The 27036-nt window shown below is 46.7% G+C and overlaps 2 protein-coding genes across 2 annotated transcripts in view; one reads left to right on the top strand and one right to left on the bottom strand.

The window, feature by feature from the left end:
• Positions 1–6235: 6235 nt before the first annotated feature.
• Positions 6236–18359, bottom strand: LOC121153798 (WD repeat-containing protein 87-like). The gene is made up of 8 exons (XM_040976541.1): positions 18285–18359; positions 17289–17459; positions 13701–16576; positions 13006–13274; positions 11510–12420; positions 10948–11320; positions 8576–10875; positions 6236–8065 (listed from the first exon to the last, which is right to left on the bottom strand). The coding sequence occupies exons 1-8, from the start codon at positions 18357–18359 to the stop codon at positions 6236–6238; spliced, it is 8805 nt and encodes a 2934-aa protein (XP_040832475.1).
• Positions 18360–26548: 8189 nt separating this feature from the next.
• LOC121153684 (signal-induced proliferation-associated 1-like protein 3) overlaps positions 26549–27036 on the top strand; it is a 209357-nt gene continuing 208869 nt past the window's right edge. Inside the window, exon 1 of the mRNA XM_040976376.1 lies at positions 26549–26658. The gene's annotated coding sequence lies outside the window, so the exon portion shown is untranslated. The remainder of the gene's footprint in view (positions 26659–27036) is intronic.

Below are 27036 nucleotides of genomic sequence, written 5' to 3'. Positions count from 1 at the left end.
CCAGAAATGTTCGAGTCAACCAGACTTACATTTATAATCCCTAGGGTCTGCCGCTTCAACTTCCCTTTTATTTCTTTAGATGTCTCACACTGAATCAATCTCATCTCACATATGGCAATGTCTTCATGAGCTCAGGGGGAACGCTCAATGTCCAGTCTCCCAGTTGCGAAAGCCTGTTACTAGCATTAAATGGTATATACCATAATCTGTATTATATACCATAGGCTTCCTTACTCATTCCCCCATTTCCTTCTCACTGTCACGTCTTTATCCTCCACTAAAGACTGTGTTCCCAAATTCTAGAAAGGACAGACGCTCATGATTGTTTAACACACACAGACACTGCATCACTGATTGCAACATCACAATGCATCCGACTTCACCAAACTCCGCCCCATCCCAACACACAGACCTGTGTCCAGGGACCTACCAAGACTGCTAAGAACCTCAAAATCCCCCCTTGAAGGTGCTAAGTGCTGGGAGGCCAGGAGAATCTGGCACTTTGTGTTAGTGGAAAGGGCTCACTGTATCGCTGTGGGATAGTAGGGCATTTAAACCAGCCTTTCATAATTAAGAAGCTTTCTCAGGGCTGGCCATTCAAGATAGTACAGACCAAATTATAAGTGAAGACACTGACATGTTTGGGTGTAGGAAGATCAGTCATTTTATATACACTTTTTTGTATTTACATGTACCAGACACTAAGAAACATGTGTGCATTAGCTCTTAATAATGCCTCAAAGTAGGGCTACATAAAACTGTAAAATATGAATTCGATTCCCTGTGAAATGTGAATTTCTGATAAATAATATTTGAGACATTTATGTTAAAAAGAAACATTTATTTTTAGACGGAAAGTCAAATTTACCTGAGTATCCTGCATTTTAGGAAGAGAGAGCTCCTAGCCGTGGTTTACCGACTTCCCTAAACGCGAGATGACTATTGGGAATTCCACTTGGGTAGCAAGAACTCAGCTAATTAATTAAGGCATCAGCTGCTGCCTCCCAAAATCGGCATTTCGAAGAAAGCTACAAACATGAATCAGCCGAATGGGACCTGTCCTTGTCTTTTTGTTTACTAGATTAAAATGAGTCCATGGGCTGTAATTACTTCTACTGTTATTCCCATCTCCCTCCATCCCTCGCCTTTTCTCCAAGCGCCTTTTCTCTGGCACAGCCAGAATACACAAGGCAAGACCGGGAGAGTCGGACTCCTGACCCGGGTGCAGTTGCCACATCCATCATGGTGGCTGGGCCTGCAGAGGTGTGCGGCTCTGGCCTTTGTGACACTGGTCTTATGTCACAAACCACATGGCCGCTGGCTCGTGATGTTCACGAGGCTTGTGCCCATGGCAGTGCTTGGGCCCCTCAAGTGCCAAGGTGGTGCAAAGCACAACGTGTTATAAAAACCACGGAGGTGGAACACAGCACAGGCAGTATCCTTAACATTTCCCTAGCTTCTCTGCCTCACCGCCACAGAGGGAAGAAAAAGGAACACAAACCTGAAAGACCACCTGGGCTGGTTCCCCCCACAACCTGGATGTGAAGAAGCTGAGCAGATTGGACTTCCAGGGGGAGTAGGCAATGGTTTGGACAAGTGTCTGGACCAGATTCCCAGCATGCTCCTCGCTCTGCTTCCCTCCACCGCACCCCACCTCCCCCCACCACACACATTTCTGAGAGGGCTTCGTTTTCCTCCCTGCTTGGGGATGAATGGGCAATGTAGGAATTAAAAGGCCTCACCACAAGGCTTGGACACCTGGGTCTTCCAAGCTGGGGGCTTGGAACTACGCTCCTCCCCTCCTCCACTGCTCGTGGACTGCGTGTCATATGTAATTTACCCTTAAATTGTCAGGGGTTGGGGAGGAGAAAGAAAATTATGTAATAAGTTAACAGTAGTTGAATCTAAATCAGGGGTATGAGGATTTATTACATCATTTTATTTTTGTAATTTTTGGAAACTTGAAATATACAAACAAAAATCTACTGAGCCCATTCCTTTCATTCCATTTTCTCCTAAACTCACTCTGTCCCAATAGTCTTCCAGAAATGTGTCAAGGTTATCAGTTACATCCAGTGCAAACTTTGGTGCTCAGTTCTGAGTCTTTCACATTTCCTTACTTGAGGGCCTGACACAATTTGTCATTCCCTCCTTGAAATGTGTGTATACCTTTTGACTTTTGGACACACTCTTTGTAGGTTCTTTCTTTACCTTCCCGGGTATCCCTTCTGTGTTTCATTGGCAGGTCATCTCTTCCAGTTGTTGGAGCATTCCCGGGCTTAGTCCTCAAAACCAACTGTTTAGAGATTTCCAGGTGCTGTCAGGATCATTTCCCTATTTCAGTGTAGTGTCTTCATTTGCTTACCTTAGTTTAGCATGTCATATTCTCCCAGGGATGTAAGAACCTCTTCCTTTTTAAAGTCCCATCCAAGATCAGCTAGCTGCCCATTACCTGTAACCTAACCCAGAGCAGTTGGTGGTTATACACCTTAGGGACAGTCCCACGTTCAACAGAGCACGTATGCTGGGAGATGGAGAGAAGGATGGAAACCCTAACATCTTGAAGACAGCTATGAACTGTTAACTCCCACTCCAAAAGTTAGAAAATGGGCCCCCAAAGGGAAAGATATTTGTTGAAGAACATTCAGCCTACTGTTGGGCATGTCTAAGATAAAGTGCAGGTGTCTGTGCTCTTTTGTTGATAGGCAATTTAATGTGTTTTGTCAAAAAAAGAATCTGATGAAAAATACGGACTTTTTCCCAGGGGGAGAAGAAAGTACTTATTACATAATATTAACTTGATTCAATTTCAAGAGCTCCATGACCCTCAAAGTCTGTATAGACTTTAGACAAAATGTTTCTCTATCAGAAAAAATCCAAAACAGAGAAATCTATAGTTTATTATAATACACCACTTTTGTGATTGAACTGTTTCATAATCAAGAGAAAATGCAATTGCTGTCTATAATTTTGACCAATATATAAGGATAGTGGATTATCATAGAAAGTATCAAATTTCTGAGGGTCCCTGATTTCTGTTAATTTCCTGTCTTTGGGACTATAACAGTAAAATATTCCAGCAGGTTTTGTTTTTACAAGAGAACCCACTGATATTTCAACCCAAGACTGGCTCTTAGGATAGAAAGGAAACAATGCAATAAAAGGACATTATTTGGCTAGCTGACAAAAAGTAGAATATGGAAAGTCCTGCATGAATCAGGAAATATTCCTTTTCTGAGCTATGTATGTCATCTATTATTTCATTTTATATGTCATCAAGTTTATCTCATATGTTGTCAAATTTATGGGCATGAGGGTTTCATAGTAGGGGTCATTGCTATGGTCCAGTAGACCAATCCTCCACTTTCAAGTGCTGACATCCCATATGGGCACAAGTCCATGTCCAGTCTGCTCCCCTTCAATTTTTTTAAATTTTATTTTTCATGATGTTTACATAGTTGATCAAGGTGGGAAGTGTCAAGATTAAAAGAAAGTGGGTGAGATCATTGTTTCCACATTTCTTGTTTGTCTTTCTATATCTGGGAGAAGGGAGAAATAAGGTTAGTAGCCACACCCAGCCTCCCAACCAACTCTGTGCCCTGGGATGGGGGATGATCACCCGATGCTATCCCAGGGTCCCCAATGTGGGGCATTCTTCGAGGGTGTGGTCAAGTGGTTTTGATAGTTTAATAGTTCTGAAATGCTGTTGATCTCACCACTCCAAGCACGATGAAATTCCTCCATGATCCACTGGCTGACATAGTCCACCTCAGAGTCTCCATTTGCCCATATATTCACTGCCAACTCTTGGCTGGGGTAGTTGATCAATTTGTTCTGTCCTCTGCCCACTGTTATGGTACCAGGTGTCCTCTGCAGGATCAAATGGACTGCCACATCCTCCATGTGCATCTGAATATGTCATCCACTACTCCATCTAAAGTCAATGAGGAAGCCCAGCTCTGACACATGCATTCTGCGGTGGGTACCATAACCTGGCGTGGTATGGGCTGCTTCCCCATCTTGGTTCTTGCACTTACCTGCAGGGACTGCAGCCTGATAGAGGAGTTCCTCAGGCTCCTCCATCAGAATCTCTCCCAATGCCAGATCTCATGGCCTAGCCTGTCTTAGTCCACCTCCTGTCCTAGCAGGAATAGTGGCCTTTCCTGACTGGCTCTCACCCATTCTGGTTCTTACTGATGGGAGCTACAGCCTAGCCAAGTCTGGTCCACACCCAGACACAGCTTACACATGGCTCAGTTGGGGCAGAGACTTAGCCCAACCTGTCCTACACCTACCTGGTCCTCACAATCACCAGTGGGTGCTGGAAACTAGCCCAGTCTGGCACACCCCAGATCCAGTCCACACCTATGCCAAAGGACATTTCAGTTATGTCCAGACCAGATCCAGCCCTCGCACTCACCAGTGGAAACCACCACCCATCCAAGGTGTCCCCTTAGCTCCCCAACCAGGCCTGATCCCAGTCACAGATCTTGTACATGCTAGTGGTTGCTCTGACCCAGCCTAACATAGGTCCTCACCTGTTTTGGTCTTTGCCTCCAGATGTTGTAGCCTGGCCTGGCTTGGCTGGCCCCAGTCCCAACTCTCACTGGTGGCCCTACAACCTGGCCCTACCCAGTCTGCTTTCATCCCTGACTCACACAAACCAGTAGGTATGATAGCCTAGTCCAGCATGACCTGCGCTCCAGCCCGACTTCTGAACTTGTTGGTGGGCTAAGGTTTGCTTGGCTCTATCCAATCTGCCCCCTTTCAAAGCCAACCCACACATTTGCCAATGGGTGAAGCTACTTTGTCATGCCTGTCCAACACCTAGGCCTGAGCCATGTGCTCACCAGTGGGAGCTATGGCCACTAGGGGAGTGTCCCAAGCTCCCCTACCAAGCCCACTGCAGAACTAGATCTCATGCATGCCTGTAGGTCCTTACCTTGTGTAGCCTGCCCTCTCCGTCCTGGTCTTTGAGCTGGTAGATGTTGTGGCTTGGCCTACCCTACACCCTGTTTTAGGGTGCACATGCGGGTGATACAGCCTGGACCTGCCCAGCCTATTCCCAGTCCCAGGACCCATGAGTGTAGATGGGTTCCATGATCATGTCTAGCTCAACCCATCACTAACCCCAACTCTTAACCTAACCAATGGGACTTGAAATTCCACAGGGTTGGGCCCACATATCCCCCACAGAATTTACCCCTGGTCCCAGTTCTTTCGCATGCTGGTTAGAGTCATGGCCCAGCCTAACATTACCCATCCCCTATTCTGACACTCATTATCAGGTACTGTGGTCTAGTCCTGCAAGGTAGATCCCCAACCCTAGCTTTTGTGTGAGCTGGTGAGTTGTGGTCAGCAATGATCTATGCTAACAAGTCCAGTTCAGGCTGTTGCATCACTCTCACCCATAAAGGTTCTTCAGCCTGTCCCCTTCAAACTGCCAGGTCTCAGTCCTCTTACTTACCTGCAAATACCGTGGCCTTGTCATTGGGAATCCCTCAGGAGTCACCTGCAACACACTCCCACAACAGTCTTCCCTCCCCCTTCTCTATGTACATTCTCTTTTTAAAAGTTTCATATTTTTAATTTGTGCACTTTTTTTTCTACACAAACAGAAGCTTAAAAGGAGATGTTGCTCAGGTCAAGGCTGCAGATTCAGCTGCATTTTACTTTCTTCTGCTGCCATGACCAGCTGTTAGACAAATCATCCTTTTTGAAGCTTGCTACTCCCAGACCTCAGCTCTCTCATTCTGTATGGCTTGAAATGTAGTTTGATATGGAAGAGGGAACTTTGAGACACAAAGATCTCATTGTCCTTGGCCTCTGTGGTAAATAGGAAGTCTCAGAAGACAAGGGTAAATGCTTCTGCCTTAAGGCCTTGACAGGATGAACACCACTAACTTTTAGGAAGTTTTCCTGCTCTCAGGAATATGTATCTGGTTTCCACAGCTACATCCTGAGGATCAGAATTTGGGGATAAGAGATACATAAAAGTGCTTTTTGCAAGCAAGAATCTCTAGTTTATTCCATATATAGAAACCAGTTTCCAGAATAGGGTAAAGAAAGGGCTTTGACCTGGCCCCACTTTGATGTGGGCCCTAGAGAGGAAGGTCTAGATTCTGGTGACCATTCTCGAGTCAGGAATGAAAAAAATCCTATTTTCTGGTCAGTCTGCATAAGTACCATGCACTAACTGACTGTGCCACTGGGGCTCCTACTAGTGAGTCTGAGATCAGGGAGTGGGAGCAATGATGTGGGGCGATTCTTTGTTTAGATGAATGTCAGCTTGGGGCAGGCTCTTCCAGGCAAGTTCCAAGATCCCGTAATGGGCAATACCCATGGCATGAATTGTTCTGATATTGTTCTGTCCAGGAAGGGGTATCACATCCTGGAACTCTGGAGGGTTTCTAGGGACACGAGAGCTGCTACAAAAAAGGTGATAAAATAACCGCTCCCCAGGAACTAGATCCGTGGTGTTTAGTGCCTCTTTATAGGTGATCTCTTGGGTCTGAGGTTCCTCTGTCAGTAGCAGGTCCTGTAACAGCTTCCGGATTCGGGGAGACTTGAGTTGGTACAGGTCCATGAGTTGATTGAACTGTTCCATCCAGGCAGCAGTGTCCTGGGCATATCGCTGCTGCAGCATCCGCAACACGTAGTACAGTGCCACAAATGTCTCCCAGAGAGGCAGCTCTTCCTTTTTATGTAAGATAGGCTGTGGCTTCTTCTCCAACTTGGGCAGTTTGGGCAACTTGCTCTTGTCCTTCAGATCCCAAAAGTCCTTCTGAAACATCAGTGCTAGTGTTTGTTTTTCCACAGAGGTATAGGGGCTTGGAAGAGTGTCTCTTGCGGCCGGATAAAAATGTTGTACATCCATCTCTTTAACAGCGTCAGATAGCTCTTGTGCCCGCTCACTTCTGTAGGGTTCTCCTAGAAGATGCCAGTTGAGAGCTTTTGGATCAAATACCCTCTTAGTAACTAGTTGGGGTTTTGATGTCAGGACATCTAAAGGTTTTGGCCAACCCTCCCTTTCCTTTGCTTTGATAGGAGGGATTACCTTTAGATGTTTTGGACTTAGGAACCCCTTACTAGGTTTTAAGATCCCCGTGCTTTGTGACTCCATGGCCTGTATATGATGGTACACGATGGCTTCCAGTTTGGCCAGCTGCAGCCACTCTAAGCTTCCCTTTGAGGTAAGGTCTTTGAGGAGCTGACACAATCTGTGAAAACTATCCCTGGGAAGCTGCTCTCCTGCTTCCATCTGCTCTAGCACTTGGTGGACCCACTGTGCATCTGAGAGACTTACCTCTGGAAGCTGTTCCTCAGTCAGGATTTTGGAAAAAGGCAATTTTCCTTTAGGTTGTACTGTCAGGGATGGACGATGTCGCAAAAGCCACTTCCTCCTGGAACCTGGTGGCTTATGTTGGAGTTTCTGAGTTTCCATGGTCTTCCTGATTATCTGGGTCATGAGTGGTGTCTTTAAACCTTCATCATGGGGCTCCAAAATCGTATCCAAAACATGTAGAGGTGCAGGTTTATATTCTTCCAACAGTTCTCTTTCTTTGTCCAAAAACTTGATCCTTGAGAATGTCATGGGTGCCTCGAGTTCTGTGCCCTTGTCTTCCCAGAATGTGTGTTTTACTGGTAATGGTGATGACATCTTCCTTCCCATCTCTAAATCCACTGAAATAGGTTTCTTAAAAGGGCTTTTCAGAATTTCCACTTTTAGAGCAGTACCTTTTACCTCAGGGACTGTTTTTCCAGTAGAAGGGGCTGTTTCCCGTCCCCTTACGACCATTCCACTTTCTTCTGGAAACTTCAGTAGTTTTTCCCTTTTTAGGATCTCCTTTTCCTTGTGTACCCCTTCCTCCAGTGAACTTTTATCCTCTTCCTCCTCCTCTTTTATTACATCTAAAGTTTCCATCTCATGCTCACTCACACTTTCTTCCTCCTCAGACATTTCTTCCTCCTTGAATAATTCGTCTTCTTGCTGCTCCTTTTTCTTTTGTTTCTTCACCTTTTCTTTCTTTTTCTTTGCCTTCCTTTTCTTTTCCTTCTGAAATTCCTCCTCCTCTTCCCCCAGTTTCCCTTCTTCCTCTCCCAGTTTCCCTTCGTCCTCTCCCAGTTTCCCTTCTTCCTCTCCCAGTTTCCCTTCTTCCTCTCCCAGTTTCCCTTCTTCCTCTCCCAGTTTCCCTTCTTCCTCTCCCAGTTTCCCTTCTTCCTCTCCCAGTTTCCCTTCTTCCTCTCCCAGTTTCCCTTCTTTCTTTCCCAGTTTCCCTTCTTCCTCTCCCAGTTTCCCTTCTTTCTTTCCTGGTTTCCCTTCTTCCTCTCCCAGTTTCCCTTCTTTCTTTCCCAGTTTCCCTTCTTCCTCTCCCAGTTTCCCTTCTTCCTCTCCCAGTTTCCCTTCTTCCTCTCCCAGTTTCGCTTCTTCCTCTCCCCATTTCTCTTCCTTCCTTCCCCATTTTCCTTCCTCCTTCCCTTCGGCCCCTTCTACTTTCATCCCCTCTACTTCCATCTCCTCTACTTCTGCCTCCTCCTCCTCCACCCCTTCCTCCTCCACTCCCTCTTCCTCTACATCCTCTTCCCCCTCTTCTTCCTCTTCTTCCTCTTCCTCCTCTTCTTCCTCTTCTTCCTCTTCCTCCTCTTCTTCCTCCTCCCCTTTCTCCTCTTCTTCCTCTTCCTCCTCTTCCTGTCCCTCCTTCTCCTCCTCAGAGGAACTCTCTTGCTCTACTTCACCTAACAGCCTTTCCATCTCCTTAGAGAAGCTTTCTTCGATGCCTAACTCGTCCTCTTCACTGGAGATCTTTCCCTTTGTTGTAGCAACTCCTTGTAGCCGTTTGCGCTTTCTCTGCCTTTTTTTAAGGATGTGGATTGCCTCCTCCTCTCCTTTTTCTTCTTCCTCTTGTTCTTTCATTAATCCTTCTTCCTCCTCCCCCTCCTGAAGAACTTCACTGTGTTCTTTGGCCAACCTGTTTTCTTCCTCAGCAATTTTTTTCTCCTGGCTTATCATTTTTCTTATTTCCTTGGTCAGTTTTCTCTGCTTTTGGGCCAGTTTTTTCTCTTTTTTGGTCATGTCTGCTTGATCCGTGGAAAAATCCCATTCTTTGGCATCAAGTCTATCTTGTTCCTTGTTCAATGTGCTCTCCTTAACAAAAAGTGACCTCTTTATCTTTGCCATTTTTAATTCTTGCTGGGTTAGCTTTCTTTCATCACTGACTACTTTTTGAAGTGCCTTTAAGGCTTTTGAAGTGCCACCTTTTGTTGGTTCCTTAGAAATGTCACCTTTCTCTTTAGCCATCTCCCTTACTGCTTTGGCTAACTTCCTTTCTTCTTGGGCATACATTCTCTGTCCTCTGGTAAACTCCAGTTTCCCCTTGGCAACATTCTTCTCCTCTGTGGCCAATATCCTATCTTGATAGGTCAGTATTTTCTCTTCTTGTGACAATTTCCTTTTAATTAGATTTATTTCCTCCTCAGATGGTTTTTTCTGTCTTGAGGGTTTTGGAATTCCTCCCTTCAACAGAACTTCCATTTGCTTAGTCAGTCTCGACTTCTCTTGGGCCACTTTCTTCATTTCCTTGTGTAAGGCTTCTTGTTCATTAGCAATATTCAGTTCATCTCTGAGCAGTTTCTTTTCTTGGAATGTGGATGTTTTCCCCAAAGCTAATTTGATTTTTTCCTGGGCCAGTTCCTCCTGTTTTTTAGCCAGACTTCCCTCTACCTGAGCCAGTTTTTTCTCTGTATTAACCAGTTGCTCCTTCATCTGGGTCACTGACTCCCTTTCTTTATTTAGCCTCTCCTCTGCCTGAGCAAGTTTCTGTGCGTACATTTCCAGATTCTTCTTTGCCAGGATTAACTGCTCTCTGGTCTTCAGGAGGTTTTCTTTGAGACGGTGGAGATTATCTTTACTCGGAACCAATCTTTCCTTATCTTGAACCAGATTCTGTTTTTCCCAAGCCAGATTCTCTTCTTTCTGCATCATGATGTTCCTGTTCATGGTGAGCTCTTTCCTGTCTTGGGTCAATTTTTCCCTTTCCTTGAACAGTTTCTCTTTATTCTGACTCAGCTGTTCCCTTCTCTTGGCCAGTTTTTCCACATCCTGAGGGCTTTTCCCCTTGTCGTGGGCCAGTTTTTCTTCTTCCTCTTTTAGCAGCTGTTCTTCCAAGATCATTTTTTCCTCTTTCTTAGCCAGTTTCTCTTCTTGCCTGTTAAGTGTCTTCTCTTGCTGAGCCAGTCTCTCCTTTTCCTTGGCCACTTTTTCTTTTTCTTTATTCAGTCCCTGTTCTTTCCAAGCCATTTCTTCTGTTTCCCATTCCATTTGCTCTATTTCCTCAGCCAAATTCTTTTCTTGCTGTGCCAGGATTTTCTCCTTTTTGGACAGTGTTTCACGTTTCTGGGCCATTACTACTTTTGCCTTGGCCACATCAACTCTTTTCTTTGCTAGTTTCTCCTCCTTGTGAGCCGCTGTCTCCATTTTTTTTGCTAGTCTCTTCATTTTCTGGGCCAGTTGCTCTGCTTCATGGCTTATCATCACTTGTCTATGGGCCAGCTTTTCCTCTTTCTGAGCGGTCTTCCTCTCTTCCTGGGCCACTTTTCCCTCTCCTCGGATCGTTTTCAAAAACTCTCGGGCCAGTTTTCTCTCTTCTTGGGCCAATTTTCTTTCTTCTTGTGCGAGTTTCTCTTTTTGTTGAGCTAGTTTCCTCCCTTCTTTGGCATATCTTCTTGCAGCGCGGGCTTTTTTTCTCTCTTTCATGGCCAGTTTTCGTTGTTCCTGGATTTGTCTCTGCTCTTCAGTGGCTGGTTTTTCTTCCTCTTCCTCTTCCTCTTCTTCTTCCTCTTCCTCTTCCTCTTCTTCTTCCTCCTCCTCCTCTTCCTCTTCTTCTTCCCACTTCTTAGACATTTCTTTCCATCTCTGAAACAGTTCTTTCTCCAGCTCCTTTTCTTCACCTTTATGATCCTTGGGCCTGGATGAAAACACATCTTCCCAGGTCCGTTTCCACTTGTCCCATTTCTTCTTCTTTTCCCTATCCTTTGTTTCCTCCTCTTCTGGGAATATTTCCTCCTTGTCTTGTTGTTGCTCCTCTTTCTCAAGACGTCTCCATTCATCCGAGGATATCTTCTCACTTTGGCCCTTTTTCCATTGATCCCAGAAATTCTTCCACTCAGGGAAAGTGGGTTTCCTTCTAACTGTCATTGGTCTTTCTTTTTCCTCAGCTATTTCTTCTGGTACAGCTATTTCCTCCATTTCCTTATACATTTCTCCCTCTTGTTCAGTTATTTCCCTCCTCTTTTTATCTGCCTTCGCTTCTTTCTGGAATTTCTTGTCCTCTTTTGGGACTTCCTTGTCCTCTTTCTGGACTTCTTTGCCCTCTTTCTGGACTTCTTTCCCCTCTTTCTGGATTTCTTTCCCCTCTTTCTGGATTTCTTTCCCCTCTTTCTGGACTTCCCTCTCCCCTTCCTGTACTTCTTTCCCCTCTTCCCAGACTGCCTTCCTCCCTTCCAGGACTGCTTTCCTCTCCTGTTTAGGTGACACCTTAGACAATTTCTTTTCTTCTTTCTTTGATTTTCGTTTTCCTTTGGTTAGGTCACCTGGTTCTACAAAAACAAGTTTCTTTTTCTTGCCTTTTTTGCGAATCAACTTGGTTTCCTCCTGCAGGGCACTTTCTTCCATCTGCTCCTCTTTCTTTTGCTCCTCTTCCTCATCTCTGATCACTATGTCCTCACTAATGATCTCTTCATGAATAAACCTTGGTTTCTCTTCTTGCCAGATTACATCCCAGTCAAGATCCTCCATTGTAACCTTGCTTTCTTTCTTCAATACGGGACATAGCTCCTGAAAGAGCTCCCAGCTGGGAAACCGATCTGCCAAGATCTCCTTAGCCTTAGCCACTAGCTCAGTGTTTAAAGCTTCTGACAGTTTTGTTTGGGATTCAGATACCCTCAGGACCATAAGGCGACACAGGTCATCCCGCCACGATGAGCCACGTCCATGGGGCCTCTTGTAGCCAGGCACTCCACTCATGCCCCGTCCCTGAGCTTTAGCCTTTTTCACAATTTGTCTTTCTACCAAAGTAGGCTGAGATTCCTCGATTATGCCTTTGTCTTCTTTTTTCTTCTTCTTGTGCCCCTTTGTTGGCTTTTGACCTGTTGCTTTCTTGTCTTTTTTGTCATGCACTTTCTTTAGCACCTTCATTGTCGAGGCAACGTGATCCTTTGAGAGATCTTCCTCTGAGGATTCAGCCTCTCTTGAGAACTTCATACTGCTGACAGAAGCCATTTTTGAATGAATGGATGCATCATCCAGGATCTCAAATGGTGCAGCTTCACTCAGCTCACTTTCAACCTCTTTGTCTATGGGCTCTGTGATCATCAGTTTTAAGTCTACCTCTTTCTTCTTGAGACTCCGCAACAGTTTCCGAGCTGCTGGGAAGATCAAGAGATGGGGATAAGAAAAGCACAGAAGGCTAGAGTGAGGTAAGAAGAACTTCCATTAAAAAAAAAAAAAAAGCAGTCTCTTTGCTTTTGCTTTAGTCTGAGCATCTCTTTCCCCCATCCCAAATAGAGTCTTCATGAGAATGGGTAGATCCTTAATAGGAGAGTTAGGAGAATTCTTTTTTTAAACAATTATTTAAGGGATGAGAAAGAGAGTGCGCTCTACTTGTTCACATGGCCAGGGCCAGGCCAGGCTGATGCCAGGATCCCAGAGCTGCTTCTGGGTCTCCCATATGAGTGCAGAAGTCCAAGTACTTGGGCCATCTTCTGCTCTTTCCCAGGGACATTATTAGGGATCTGGTTTGGAAATAGAGCAGCTGGGACTCAAACCAACATCCACATGGCAGTGGCTTTTCTCAATACACCACAATGATGGCTCCAGAGAGTTCTTTTCAATGATATTTCCACTGTTCTTTTTTTCCCCACCCAGTAACTTTTGGCTTCTTTTAATCCTAATTGTCCTCCTACCTCTTAAGAAACCCTAGGACATGGACCATATCACCCCATACATACTCTGCTTTTTTCCCATTCCTCGGCCCCGTTTTGGGGCTTTGCTGGGCTTGATGGTCATGCCAGATTCTTCACCAAGTGTGTGAGGTTGTGTGGGAAGGTATATAGCTTCATAAGCCCTAGAGACTTCTAAAGAGAAATCAGGCTTTTTATCTCCCGACAAGGTCAGGTTCTCATTCAATCGCTGCTCCACTTGAGCCTGAAGGATTTGGAGATCTGTGGGCCGCATCCCTAGCAGATGGTCCAGGGATTCCTCCCCTATCATCTCCAGCCTGTGGAAATCAAGGGAGAGGAAGGATTATAACAAAAACAGGGAGTGAAAGAGAATGGGAAAAAAGACCTAATGTGGAATAGGCAGGTGGTTTAGCAGAAAAGTGAAGAAGTACAGCATTAAATGGAAGTAAATGATGTCCAAGAAGAAAAAAAAAGTTTAGGAAGCCAAGATAGACAGTGAATGAAGTGTGATCTGTACAGGGACACTGCAGGGATATGAAAAAGGATGAATGTGAAATGGTAGGAATAGTCAAAGAAGTGGAGAATGGAATGAGCAGTGAGGGGAACATCAAATATAACTTAGAGTTGGAAAAAAGCTATGAAAAAGAAGATTAGGAAGGAATGACGAGTGGAAAAAAGGAAAATGGAGGGGGAGGAGGAAGAAAATTAGAAGCTGGTGAAGAAGTGAGGCAGTCACAACTTACTGCATGTCTCGGAAAGTCTCTTTCTTCTGGATCACCTCTAAAAGTGAGGCCTTTGAGTGAACTCCAATGTCACCCATTAAGCCCAGGGCCTTAGTTCTCACTCTTTGGTCCTTGTCCATTAATCCTTGCGCCAGAGGCAAGGCAAAGAGATGAGTAATCATTCCTAAACACTTGAGCCCTTCCCAAGCCAGTTCTCGAATTTGTGGGTTGGAATTTGTTGTATCGTCCAGTAGCCGATGGGCTGTCTCAGAGCGCAGGGAAGGCGATACCTGATAAGAGGCAAAGATTTGGCGCAGGGCACCAACACAGCACTGGTACTTAAGTGGTGAAGCATGAATCATGACGCTGAGGATTGTCTCAATCAGGCTGTTGACAGCTATTTCACTCATCTTTCTTCCCAGCCAACTGCGGTTCGTTGTGTCTGTAAGGACACTGTAGGTTGGCTCCTTGGAAATTCTCATGCCTAGGAAGTCTTCATCTTCCTTCTCCTCTGGATATTGTACATCACTTAAAGCTCTAACCCTGCTATGCCAGAAGAATTGTGGAGGCTTGTCCCATTCCAGCTCCCGCTGGGGAGCATGCAGGCTACACTGTAGGAATATTGGACTGCCCTCTGGCCAAAGACGGGCACGGATCACTGAGTTGGGGATGTAGCAGTCAGGCGCAAGAAGCCATTCCCGCCCATGACCAAAGTAGCATCGCAATATCTGATAGGGATTGAGTCCATCCCAGCTAGTCAGCTGGAGTTGGGGCGGGACTACATAATGGGGTTGGTGAGGTTGGCTCCCCTGCTTCCAGTCGCCTGCTACTCCTTCTGTAGAATCATGTTTGGGGGTGCGCAGCAATACCGGACTCCCTTCATCATCTTCTTCTATCACATGTGGCACGGAATGGTCAAAGGCAATGGCACGCTTGTTGATAAGGCTCTCCAGACCTACTAATTCCTGTTGCCCATGTCCAAGGTAGACATATTTGGGCACAAACATGATCTCAAAGGAGAAGAAGAAGCTTGGCATGAAAGGTTTAGGCGTTTCTACTACTTCATCTGTTATGCTCATAAGGGAAAAGCAAGACAGAATGTTGGGAGGAAACAGTTTTAAACAGGATACCAGATAAAGACTCTGGTTGAAGGTTACAAGTAGATCCCCTCGGTCATTTGCAAAGCAGATAGGGCCAAAATGCAGCGATGAGTCCAACATGGCTATGAGTCTACCGTGAAAGTCCCAAATCCGGACAGAGCCGTCAGTACCACCTGTAACAAAAACACTCAAAGGCAGGCAAACGTCAAAGGACATAATTGAACACTGGTGCAGAGGGAGGGTCTCTATGAACTTTGAGCCCCCCTGTGACCCAGAGGAGAGAAAATCATGGAACTTCCAGAGACGCAGGCAGTTAGTCTCTGTGATGGCGCCCACAGACTTGGGCAAGAGGATAAGGTGTTTAAGGTGACAGCTGCTGAGAATGCTAGCCAGTGGCCTCAGCTGTACTCGAATCCCATCAAGCACAGTTTCTGATAGGTGGACGTAGTCATCCATTCCATAGGAACAAAGCAAAGAGTTTTCTCGGCCGCCCAAAATTCCTCCAGACATTGTGGAGAGTGATAATACAGCCCCAAAGTGCATGAATTTCTCTATGCGGGCACAGCTGTGCTGAGAGAGAACTCTTATTACACCACTCTGGTGCCCAGAGAACACTAGTCCTTCTAGTCCCCGGCCCAGATGGAAATGTCCATAAGCCAGGCATTGTACAAAGTCCTTGGAATCTGATGAGGTGCCTAGGAGATACTTGGCTGGGCAAGGGCAACGGGTTGTGTCAAATACTAAAACCTCTGAGCTGCCTGTTGCCACAAAGAGCTCCTCTTTACCTGGGTCATAAGCCCAATCCACAGCTTGGTCCAGGATTGAGAAGGGCCAGGTGAGAACCAGAAGATTCCCTGTTACTGGGGACACAAAGTGTAACAAACCATCCTCAGTGGTGCACAGGATCCGATACCAGTTTTCTCCACAGCGGACCCGACGCACTTGCTGCGGAGTGGATCCACAGACATTGAAGAGGCTATAGAAACAGGGCAGGCAACGCAAGGAAAAACTGTGGTTGGTTTGGCAGAAAAAAGTTGTGTTATCAATAAACTGAAGTCGATGCAATTCCTCACCCAGTTCTAACCGCCGAAGTAGGTTCCCTGAAGTAAGGTTCCACTCTTTGATTAAGCCTTCCTTTCCAGCTGTTAGCAGGGTGTGGGCCTCTGGCCGGCTGTGGATACATATCACAGATAAGGAATGAGCCCTAAAACTGTGGAGGGACTGACCCCAGTTGAGGTTCCACACTTGTATTTCGCCAGCCTTGTGTCCAGCGTACAGAAGGCCCTGATCGAAACAGGTGCAGCAGCAGGTGATGGGGGAGCCCCTGGTTGTGGAAGTGAATTTCCTTATCTCTGCCAGCTTACCCTGGCTCTGGCGTTCAAGGACCCTTACCACAGTTTCACAGAGAGCTATGAGGGAGCCATTGGGGCCATTCAGCATGATGTCCTGGATAAGCTCATCATTAGGCATGGAAATTACGTGGAGCATTTGGAGGCCCTTGCCGCTTCGCTCAATGAGCCAGGTGATGACTGCCCCCATGACACCAGACAGAAGCATCTTCATTTCTGGGTCATAACAAAGGCAACTGATGTTGAAGCGGCAGGGTACTATGCCTAGGGGCTTGAATGCCCGAAAATGGTCCCCAAAGAGTCGCAGAAACAGGTCGCCACAGTAGGCCACAAGGATGTGAAAAGAACCCGTGTGGACCATGGTCTGAATAGGTGGCAGTCGCTCAGTCATAGAAAAGGTTCTTTTCTCAACCATGTCTTCGGTTTTGCTCTTCATCCATACTACAGCCTGGAAGAAAATAAGATGGGGACTGTTTAGAAAGGATAATAAGAGGAAGAAAGGACTGAATATTTAGCTACTTTTCCTTGCTCTTATGCTAAGGAGGAATTGGAACACACTACACTAATTTTACTGAGAGTTAGAAATTATTCAAGATGGGAAGCTCAAGACTCTTTCACTAACTTTTGCCTACTTTAGGGACCACAGTGTACTCAAAATAGAGGCTGTCACTGAAGAGAGAATGAGGGGCGAGTCCTGCCTCTGGGCCACATTTATTCAAAGGCTGTATCTTTGTCAGTCTGGGCTGAGGGCTGGAGAATAGGCAGGCATTGTGGTACAGCATGTTAAGCCACCACTCGGGATACACTCACCACATATTGGAGTGCCTGGGATTGAGTTCCACCTCCATTTTTGATCCAGCTTTCTACTAATATTCCTGCAAGGCAGCAAACCCAAGTACTTGGGTTCCTACCACCCACGTGGAGGGCCCTGTGCGATAGCATAGTGGATAAAGTCCTACCACCCACGTGGGAGACCTAGATGAAGAGTTTGACTCTGGTTTTGGCCTGGCCTAACTCCTCATCTGAGAAATGAACCAGGAGATAGAAGATCTCTCTCTCTCTCCCTCCGTGTATGTGTGTGTGTCTTTCCTTGCCCCTTCCCCCCTTCCCCCATCACTCTAAATGAACCAAACTATAAAGGAGTAGAATGGCAGTTTTACCTGTATTTCTTTTGTGGATGGTGTCAGCCAAGAAAGGGAAGCAAAGAAGTAGGAGTCACTCACGTAATGGCTTATGAATGGCATATTCTGAGGATAGCGAGATTCTTTGAACAGCACCTGGGACCTGTCACTCAACACAACTAGGTCATTCTTTGGATCAGCTGAAGGTTTCTGAGGAGAGGTATGGCATAAGCTAAGAGGCCAGGACCCATAAGCACCAAATATAAACCCACAAAGGTTGCAGCTGAAACAGTGCCACGAGTTATGCCTCCAATCCCAAGGCTGACTTCTGTTACACCCACATGCGCTTATTACCTTTAGAACATCAACACTTGATGTGCACTTAAGAGATCCATCAAAATGTAAGGCACCCAATCCCCCATAGGTCCTACGTGGGCAGACTTCATCATTGTGACCACAGAGAAAAAGCCGTCATTTAACATTTTCTCTTGCTTCGAAAAGTACTAGTGTTGTAAAGGCCACAACATCTTAAAATCACCAGGCAAGTACATCACCTTATACTTATAATATCAAGAAGTGTCCCAAAAGTTAGTATGGTGCTAAAAACTTAAAACTTGACTAAAGTTCTTAGGATACCCTGTTTGGCCTTTACGTTTGATGGAGGACCAGCACACGTACAATATAGATTGCCCCACAATGATAGACCGTGGAGTACATACATCAGGGGGTCCTTGTACACATAGCCAACCCCCCAGAGTAAACTGAAGATGCCAAATGTTCTTTCTGGTGCTTTTCCCCTTCTCTTTCAGAAAATCTTCCTGGCACTGCTTCCTCTGAAGGTTTGCTTTTCACCTCCCACTATCAACATTTCCTTCTACCAAGTCTATTAGACTCATTGGGAATTAAAAGAGCTGCTTCCTACTAAGGTGACTGTTGTCTTTGTGGTCTGTCTGGCTTGTTTCCTATTTCCGTGGACCATTCTCTGGCACCCCAAAGAGGCTAGTGAGTTAAATGTGTGTCTTACATGGACCTTACCTTGCCTTTCTGTATAGTGTCATTTACAAGGCTTTTAAAATCCTTCCACAGGGGAATAAGTCTGGGAGAAGACATCACCTCAAATTTCCCCTGCTTCTCTTCAGAACTGTTGCTTAAAAACCCATGGGATTCCAAAAGAGGGGGACTCGGCCACTCTTACTCTGTTCAAGGACCTAGGAATCAGAAGGCAAGAATCATAAACTCGTGTTAATTAAACACCTTCTAGAGGGACAGTGTTGTGGGTTAAAGCTGCTGCTTATACTTTCAGTTTCCCATACTGGAGCACCAGTTGGTATCCTGACTCCTCCACTGCTCATCCAGCTCCATGCTGATGTGCCTGAGAAAACAGCCAACAGAAGAGGTTCAAGCCTCAAGAGGATCCTGCCACCTGTGTAAGAGACCAGGACAGAGTCTCCAGCTTCTGGACTCAGCGATTGCAGCTGTTTAGGTAATAAACTAGCCGACGGAAGAACACATTCACTCTCTTTCCTTACTCTTTAATTGCTCTGCCTTTCAAATATTGTTTTAATATTTATTTTTATTGGAAAGGAGACTTACAGAGATAAGGAGAGACAGAATGAAAGATCTTCCATCTACTGGTTCACTCTCTAAAAGGTCATAATAGCTACAACTGCGCCGATCCAAAGCCAGGAGCCAGGAGACTCTTCCAGGTCTCCCACGCAGATGAAGGGTCCCAAAGCTTTGAGCCATCTTCCACTGCTTTCCCAGGCCACAAGTGGGGGGCTGCATGGAAAGTAGAGCAGCCAGACATGAACTGGCACCTGTATAGGATTCCAGCACTTACAAGGGGTGATGGGGGAGTAGTCAATTGAGCCATCATGCTGGGTCCCAAATTTAAAAATTAATGAAAATAATAAAACACCTTCTGAATGTCTTAGCTGTGCACAAATACACCTTTGCCTTTAGTCTTTATAACAACTCCAGGAGGTGTAGGAATCACCTCATTCTATATGAGAAACCCAAGGCTTCCAAAGGAGTAATAAAGGTATTAGCATTTTCTGTCATATTGCAATAGGATATTATGGATGAAGGAGGCATGAAATTCTAAGAATGGGGCTAGACTAGAATGCCCTTGGGTAAACTGTAGTTCTTTGCTGCTTGTAGTGTGCTAGGATAGCATTTTGTGAAGGACTAAGTTTTCTTAAGAAGTGGTCTCTGCACCTGCTGCATCAGTTTCCTAGTGTGTGTGTTGAGGGGAAGATTCCTAGAACCCTGTCTTAAACCTACTTAGTCAGAGCCATGGACTTGAGCCCCAAAAACCTTCACTTTTATCAGGCTTCCTAGGTGATTCTGTTGCTGTATGAATCTCAAGACTTAAAAAAAGAGAGATGATGGGCCCGGCAGCGTGGCCTAGTGGCTAAAGTCCTCGCCTTGAATGCACCGGGATCCCATATGGGCGCCGGTTCTAATCCCAGCAGCCCCACTTCCCATCCAGCTCCCTGACTGTGGCCTGGGAAAGCAGTCGAGGGCAGCCCAAAGCTTTGGGACCCTGCACCCCCGTGGGAGACCTGGAAGAGTCTCCTGGCTTCGGATCGGCATAGCATCAGCCGTTGTGCTCACTTGGGGAGTGAATCATCGGACAGAGGATCTTCCTCTCTGTCTCTCCTCTCTGTATATCCGCCTTTCCAATAAAAATAAATCTTTAAAAATAAATAAATAAATAAATCTTAAAAAAAAAAAAAAGAAAGCGAGAGATGATAAGCACCCAGTACTAAGTCAGCACCACCTACCACAGACAGAGAAAAGATCTGGCCATTTGGGCTCGAAGCCTTCCTCAAGCTTGTGGAATCAGGTAGCTGAATCATTGCCCTGTTCTCCATTCCCTTCTCTTCGGTCATCGCGAGACTGCTAATTTTGCTGGTTGGACTGTAAATATTCTTACTTCGAACAATCCCTCTGTCAAGGAGTCTGTTGTCACTAGTGTGTGATGGACTTAACTTCTCATTTCTTTCTGTAAATGAAAATGCCTATCTGGCCTAGTTTACAAGGTTGTTGCGAAAAAAAAATTTGAAGAGGGTAATTCATGTGAAAACCATGTTAAGTAGACTCTGAATTAATAAGAAGTTGTGATTATCATTTTCAGGTTAGTCTGGTTCTCAGGTAAGTGACCACTCAATTTCCTTTCATGCCATTTTCTACTTCTCAGGTGCTTTGGAAACATGACAGTTAAATGCATGGTCTTCCCAGCAGAGGGCAGTAGAAACCCAACCTTGTTTGCTAGATGAAACAAAAACTAAAGGGAAATGGTTCCTAAAGTGTGCTCTTCAGTAAATGATACACACTCCTATTTCCTCAAAAGTCTTGAGCACACCTGTATGAGCAGACAGACATAGGAAGGTTCATATAGCTGTCTAATTTTTAATAACAGAACCAGAAATAATATTGCTATGATTTGAATATCCACACCACAACTCAAGATTTAAGCCCCATTCATCATTCAGTATTAAGAGGAGGGATTTTTAAAAGATGTGACCAGGTAGTGAAAGTGCTGTTCTCATAGATTAATATATATAGTATAATAATGAACATAATTCCCAGCCTCACTTGGGAATTTGTTAAAAACACAAGCTATTACCCTCCCCTGCTCTGAGGCCTGTATCAGAAACTCCGAAGAAAGGATCCCTGAAATCTGAGTCTCAACAAGCTCTCTAGCTTGTCTCTTTTTTTTTTAAGATTAATTTCTATTGGAAAGTCAGAGGAGGAGAAACAGAGAGGAAGATCATCTATCAGCTGATTCACTCCCCAAGTGGCCTCAACAGCTGGAGCTGAGCCAATCCAAAGCCTGGAGCCAGGAACTTCCTCTGGGTATCCTACGTGGGTGCGAGGTCCCAAGGCTTTGGGCCGTCCTCGACTGCTTTCCCAGGCCACAAGCAGGAAACTGGATGGAAAGTGGGGCTGCCCATATGGGATCCTGGCGCGTGCAAGGCGAGGACTCCAGCCACTAGTCCCACCACACCAGGCCCTCCAGCTGATCTTAATGCTAGCTAAAGTGTGAGAGTCCTTGGTTTGGAGAGTTGCGGAGTCTCCGATCAGTTTGATCTGGCCTCCTGATGCAAGGGCAGTGGAACACTCTCCCAGATGGCCGAGCCTCTCCAGATGGCCGAGCCTGGACCCTGGCTTGCCCCAGGGACTGGATGGCTGGCTTCGCAAGGAGCTGAGAATAGACTTATCATCAGCTCACATACGCACAACAGATCAGAGTGTGCATGCAGGTGCTCACACAGCACAGCACATACATCAATTGCTTCATCACTTTCAGAAAATTGTGAGAGGCAGATGTCATCATCTTCACTGATGTAGGAGGAATAGGATATCAGAGTCGGGGGATAGGGACATATTTGAGACCACATGGGGGCATATTCAACACTAAGACCTGGTCCACAGTTGTTGAAGATTCACCTACAATATCAAAGGAAGAAACTCTTCCAGGTGTTGTTAAGAAAACTCTCTGGACCAGGTGTGATGGCTCAATTGGCTAATCCTCCACCTCCAAGTACCGGGATCCCATTTGGTTGCCAGTTCATGTCCTGGCTACTCCACTTCCCATCCAGCTCCATGTTTATGACCTAGGGAGGCAGTGACCTTGCACCCATGTGGGAGACCCAGAAGAAGTTTCTGTCTCCTGGATCTTTACTTCAGGTGAGTGCAGCTCCAGCCCTTGTAGGCTTTTGGCTAGTGAACTAGCAGGTGGATGATCTTTTTGTTTCTCTCTATATAAATCTGATCTGCCTTTCCAACAAAAATAAATCAAAAAAGAAAAAAAAAAAGAAAGCTGTCTGGGGCCAGCGTGGTAGCTTAGTGGCTGAAGTCTTTGCTTTGAATGCGCTGGGATCTCGTATGTGTGCCCATTCGTATCCCGGCAGCTCCACTTCCCTTCCAGCTCCCTGCTTGTGGCCTGGGAAAGCAGTCAAAGATGGCCAAAGGTTTGGGATCTTGCACCGATGTGAGAGACCTGGAAGAAGCTCTTGGCTCCTGGCTTGGGATTGCCTCAGCTCCGGCTGTTGTGGCCACTTGGGGAGTGAAGCAGTTAGACAGAGGATCTTTCTGTCTCTCCTCTCTTTGGAAATCTGACTTTCTAATAACAAATAAATAAACCTTTACCCCTAAATTTACTCACAGTGGGAGCAAGGAACTGCATGCCAGAAGTCAGTATCTCTTTTGTCTCTTCCCGTTGTGCTGAAGCTGTGTGCTGCCCTCCAGTATCCTGTTCCATTCTGTTCCCTGTTCACCCTGTGCTTGCTGCGTCTTGGGACCACTTTGCAGGGGCCTGTGCGCTCTGCTTCAGATCCTGCACATCAGTGGATGGCTCTGCGGGCAAGGCCCCGATCTCAGACTTAACCCCATCAGCCTGCTCTTGATGCCCCGGAGCTGCTGGGAGAGTCGTCATGGCTGTAACTAATCTGCAGTTTCTGCTATCGGTTGTCTCCACTGGGTTCCATTTCTGTCACACAATGAGCCCACAAAAAGCAAGCTCCTTTTGAGGGAACATTTCGGAGAACCCATCAAAAAAGAGGACCTCTAAATCCCAAGGCTCTGAAATTGGGTTTTTTTTTTTTTTTCTTTTGGCTCTCTCTTTCACCCTATAAACCACATTACTCTATGAATAAATCTCTCTCCTTCCACATTCTATTTCCTAATCCCAGCATCTACCCAGGACAAAGCCAGAGTGAACTCCAGAGGCAGGCCTCCATCCTCATGATAGTGACTGTTTAATATCTCAATTCCCTAAAAAGAATTGAATGGAGAATTTGGGCTCTGTGGCTAACTTAGGGAAGAGGGTATCCGGGCCATATTCATGTTCTATATGGTCATGGAGACAAAACAAGTCTGCGACTAGACTTTTTCTTAGTTTCAGTCCAGTCCCAGGTACCATGTGGTCCGTAGTCTGAAATCCCATGAGCCCTGCCTTGTAATGGAGAGAGTTTCCTCTAGGGGGCACTCAACTCCACCACACTGTCAGGTCAAGGGGCTGTGATTCATTTGTAGGACTCTGAAGTGAGGCTAAGGGTCCGGACAGTGAGTGGTCCAGGTCCATACAACTTTTCATAGGGTAGGCAGGCACTAAAGGAACTTTCATTAAATTTGATTACAACGCAAAATGATGTGGTAGTATTCTTTGAACTTTTTGCCTACTTTGAACTTCTGCAAACTTAAATTTCATTAAGAGGAAAAGCCAAAAAGTGCTGTAAGAACATATAACGTGGAGACCTGACCACCCCTTTAAGTAGGGTCCTACAAGGATTATACAGCCTTGTAGATGGGGCCTACATTTGAGAACAGGGGTATACAAAGTCCAACAGGTATCAGAAGGGCCTACTGAGTCAGAAGGGTACTTTAGCGTGTCCTATTCTCTGAATGACATTATTAAAGGCACTCACCTAGGGCCAGCACGATGGCTCAATTGGCTGATCCTCAGCCTGCAAACACTGGCATCCCATATGGGCAAAGGGTTTGTGTCCCAACTGCTAAACTTGACATCCCACTGCCTGGGAAAGCAGCAGAGGACGGCCCAAGACTTTAGGATCCTGTACCTGCATGGGAAACCTAGAGGAGCCTCTGGCTCCTGGCTTTGGATCAGCTCAGCTCAGGCCATTGTGGCCATTTGGGGAGTAAACCAGTGGATGAAAGATTTTTTTCTTTGTCTTTCCTTCTCTCTGTAAAAAAAAAAAAAAAAAAATATGGGGCCCGGCGCCATGGCACAGTGGTTAAGGTCCTTGCCTTGCACGTCCGGGATCCCATATGGGCACTGGTTCTAATCCCGGCGGTGCCAGTTCTAATCCCACTTCCCATCCAGCTCCACTTCCCATCCAGCTCCCTGACTGTGGCCTGGGAAAGCAGGTCCGAGGACAGCCCAAAGCTTTGGAATCCTGCACCCACATGGGAGACCCGGAAGAGGCTCCTGGCTTTGGATTGGCATAGCATCGGCCGTTGCGCTCACTTGGGGAGTGAATCATCGGATGGAAGATCTTCCTCTCTGTCTCTCCTCTCTGTATATCTGCCTTTCCAATAAAAAAATAAATAAAAAATAAATCTTTAAAATAAAATCTGCCTTTCCAATAAAAAAAAAATTAACTGCTGAAATTTTTTTTTTTTTCCTAAGAAAAGCACCCACGTTTGTTCCCAGTGCAACTCTGGCCTTCAGGTGGCTTTACAGCTGGGGCGGGGGCTGGAACACTTTCTCTGTGGGGAGAAACAATTTTCCCACATACACGTGGGCTAGTTTCTATGGGGTGGAGTTACCTGGGAATAATGCCAACATCCAGGACTGAAGTGGCATTTTATATAGATGGTTTCATTGTTATGGCGATTTGATGGCATGGCTATCATCCCTCCCCTTTCAACTTTTTTTTTTTTTAATTTTAATGAGCAAGGGAGACATATCCAAAAACATACTGAGGAAAAGAATGTAACATGAGTAACAAAAAGAAGGCAACCTTTTCATCTCACTCCTCGTGCCTGGTCTCAATTGACCCTGATTATGTCTTTCTATAGGTGTCCTGTATATACCCATTGACATCAGCATGTTTTTCTTATACAAATCGTATATACACTGCCCTGTATGCTTTCCGCTCAGTATATCTTAGTGAATAGTTGAAATTAATACCTGTAGCTCTGCCTGCAGAGTATTCCGCTGTGTGGCTGAATTGTCATTTATTTAATTTAGGTTTTTTTTTAGACTTATTTATTTTTATTGGAAAGTCAGATATACAGAGGAGGAGAAACAGAGAGGAAGATCTTCCATCCATTGATTCACTCCCCAAGCAGCCGCAATGGCTGGAGCTGAGCCGATCCAAACCCGAGTCTCTTCCATTTCTGTCAATGGTTATTGAAGAGTTTTGTTACTAGAACCAATGCCACAAATATTAACGTCTTTGGACTTGTAATGAACACATGCAAGAACTGAAGCAGTGAAAATATCTTTGCATCCAAATACAGCTTGGAATATCTTAGGTATATGATGATCAGGATTAAATAAATTATGAAAATTAATTTCTCCTTAACTTGGTGTAACCCCTACAGCTGCTTAGGGGACTTGCACTGTTTCTTCCAGATAACATTGTTTCAGGTTATCAGTGTTTGGTGGGAGCCCGAGAGCCCTGTGGGTTGAGAACCTCCCGAGGCTGGCACGCGGTCTGTCTGAATTTCTTGTGTGTCCCCATACCCCAAGCAGGCATAGGTTAGAGGATTAATACATTTCTGTTGAGTTGAAGGACCTGCTGTCCTCTCCCAGGAGGAGACACAGGCTTCCCAGCCTCAAGTCTCACAGAGCATCTTCCTGGAAGACCGAAGGCTGAGGCGGGAAGGATGGTGCCTGGGGCTTTCTGACCCAAGAACCTTGCAATTCCAGTCCATTTCCTCGGTGACCCTTACGGAGTAGGAATGGCAATATCCATTCATAAAAACGGGAGCGGGGACCTGGTGGGCTGCATTTGGCCCCCTTTCCCAGGCCGTGGGTCCTACACACACACACACACACACACGCACACACACGCACACACGCGGGCGTGATCAATCAATGCGTGGAAGAGGCTTCGTGCAAGCCGGAGCCAGCAGAGGCCGAGGCAGCAGAGGGACGGCCAGACCGCGGACCCAGACCTGCGCGTGAAGAGCCAGGGTGGGCGTGTCCGCCTCTTCACCTCGGGGGTCGCGCCTTTTTACCTGCCACGCGATTCCCGACAGTGTGTGTGTGTGGCAGCACTCGGTGGCTGCCAAGCGGCACAGACCTACAGTGAGAAGCCGCGAAACGACTCCAAGAGAGCGGTTAGTCAGTCGCCCAACCCCGCGCTGGGCCGACTGACCACGCCGAGGGAGCCCAGCGCGCGTGCGCACCGGCCCGAGAACCTGCCTAGGCGCTACTCCGCACCCCGCGTCTCTCCCCGAGGCTCGCGTGCTCGGGGTTCACGAACTCGTGCCTCACGGAGAGAAAAGGAGAAGGCCTACGGAATGGAGACAGGGAACGGACCGGGCTGGGAGGAGTGAGGAGGAACCGGCCAGGGGGCGTGAAGAGCGAGGTTCTGGGACCGGAGTCTGTACAAGACACGCCCCCATCCTTCACGCCCCTCGGGGCTGCGGAAGTGCTCGGGAGCCGCCGAGAGGCGACCGACTACCGTTCCCAGCAGGCGGTGCGGTGGAGCGCCTACAACTCCCGGCAGTACGCGCGCGCCAGGCGTATTTCAATTCGCGGCCTCTGCGGGTGAAACTACAGTTCCCAGGAGGCCTCGTGCGAAGCGGCTTGGAAGTGGGCAGCCTGGAAGTCACTCGGGCCACCGGAGCTGGCGGCGTCTCCAGCGAGCAGCGCGGGGCCGGACGCCGCGGTCGTGGGGCCCGCAGGGCGCTCAGTGAGGACGCCCAGGTAGGCGGTTCTGGGTGCTTGGAGCGGCCTCGCGAAAGGGGTGGCGGGGAATAGGTGGCTGCTCGGACCCTGAGGGTCAGCGCGGGCAGGCGACAAGGCGGACGGCCGGGTGTGGGCACCGGGTGTGGGGGGCGGCGGCGGCGCCGGGACTCACGCCCTCCGGACTCGGCCGGACTAGTGCCCGCATGGTACAACTTTCCAGACAGGTAACCTGGCTGCTGTGGGGGAAGAGCCCGGAGCTGGGGAGCGGGGGGTTCGCGTCCCGGCTTTGCCGCTTCGGGAGCTGAGATCTGAGAAAACCCGCGCTGAAGCTCAGATTTCCCTTGGCTGAAATGGGGAAGGAGAGTGATGGGCTTTTGCTGGGGATTCTGTTGCGAT

This window comes from Ochotona curzoniae, unplaced genomic scaffold, assembly GCF_017591425.1.
Source record: "Ochotona curzoniae isolate NIBS_2020 unplaced genomic scaffold, NIBS_Ocur_1.0 contig_2699, whole genome shotgun sequence".
Lineage (NCBI taxonomy): Eukaryota > Metazoa > Chordata > Mammalia > Lagomorpha > Ochotonidae > Ochotona > Ochotona curzoniae.
Note: the sequence above shows the minus strand (reverse complement) of the source record. Positions and strands in the feature narration are given on the sequence as shown.

What these genes read in the sequence shown, in the direction of transcription:
- LOC121153798 (XM_040976541.1), bottom strand. Translation starts at nt 18,359, where the DNA reads ATGTCTTCTCCCAGACTTATTCCCCTGTGGAAGGATTTTAAAAGCCTT. An exon ending in GAGACTTTCCGAGACATGCA is followed by an intron (nt 13,275 to 13,700) that starts GTAAGTTGTGAC and finishes TGATTTCCACAG; the next exon opens with GCTGGAGATGATAGGGGAGG. An exon ending in CACCTAAACAGGAGAGGAAA is followed by an intron (nt 11,321 to 11,509) that starts GCAGTCCTGGAA and finishes AAAGAGGACAAG; the next exon opens with AAATTCCAGAAAGAAGCGAA.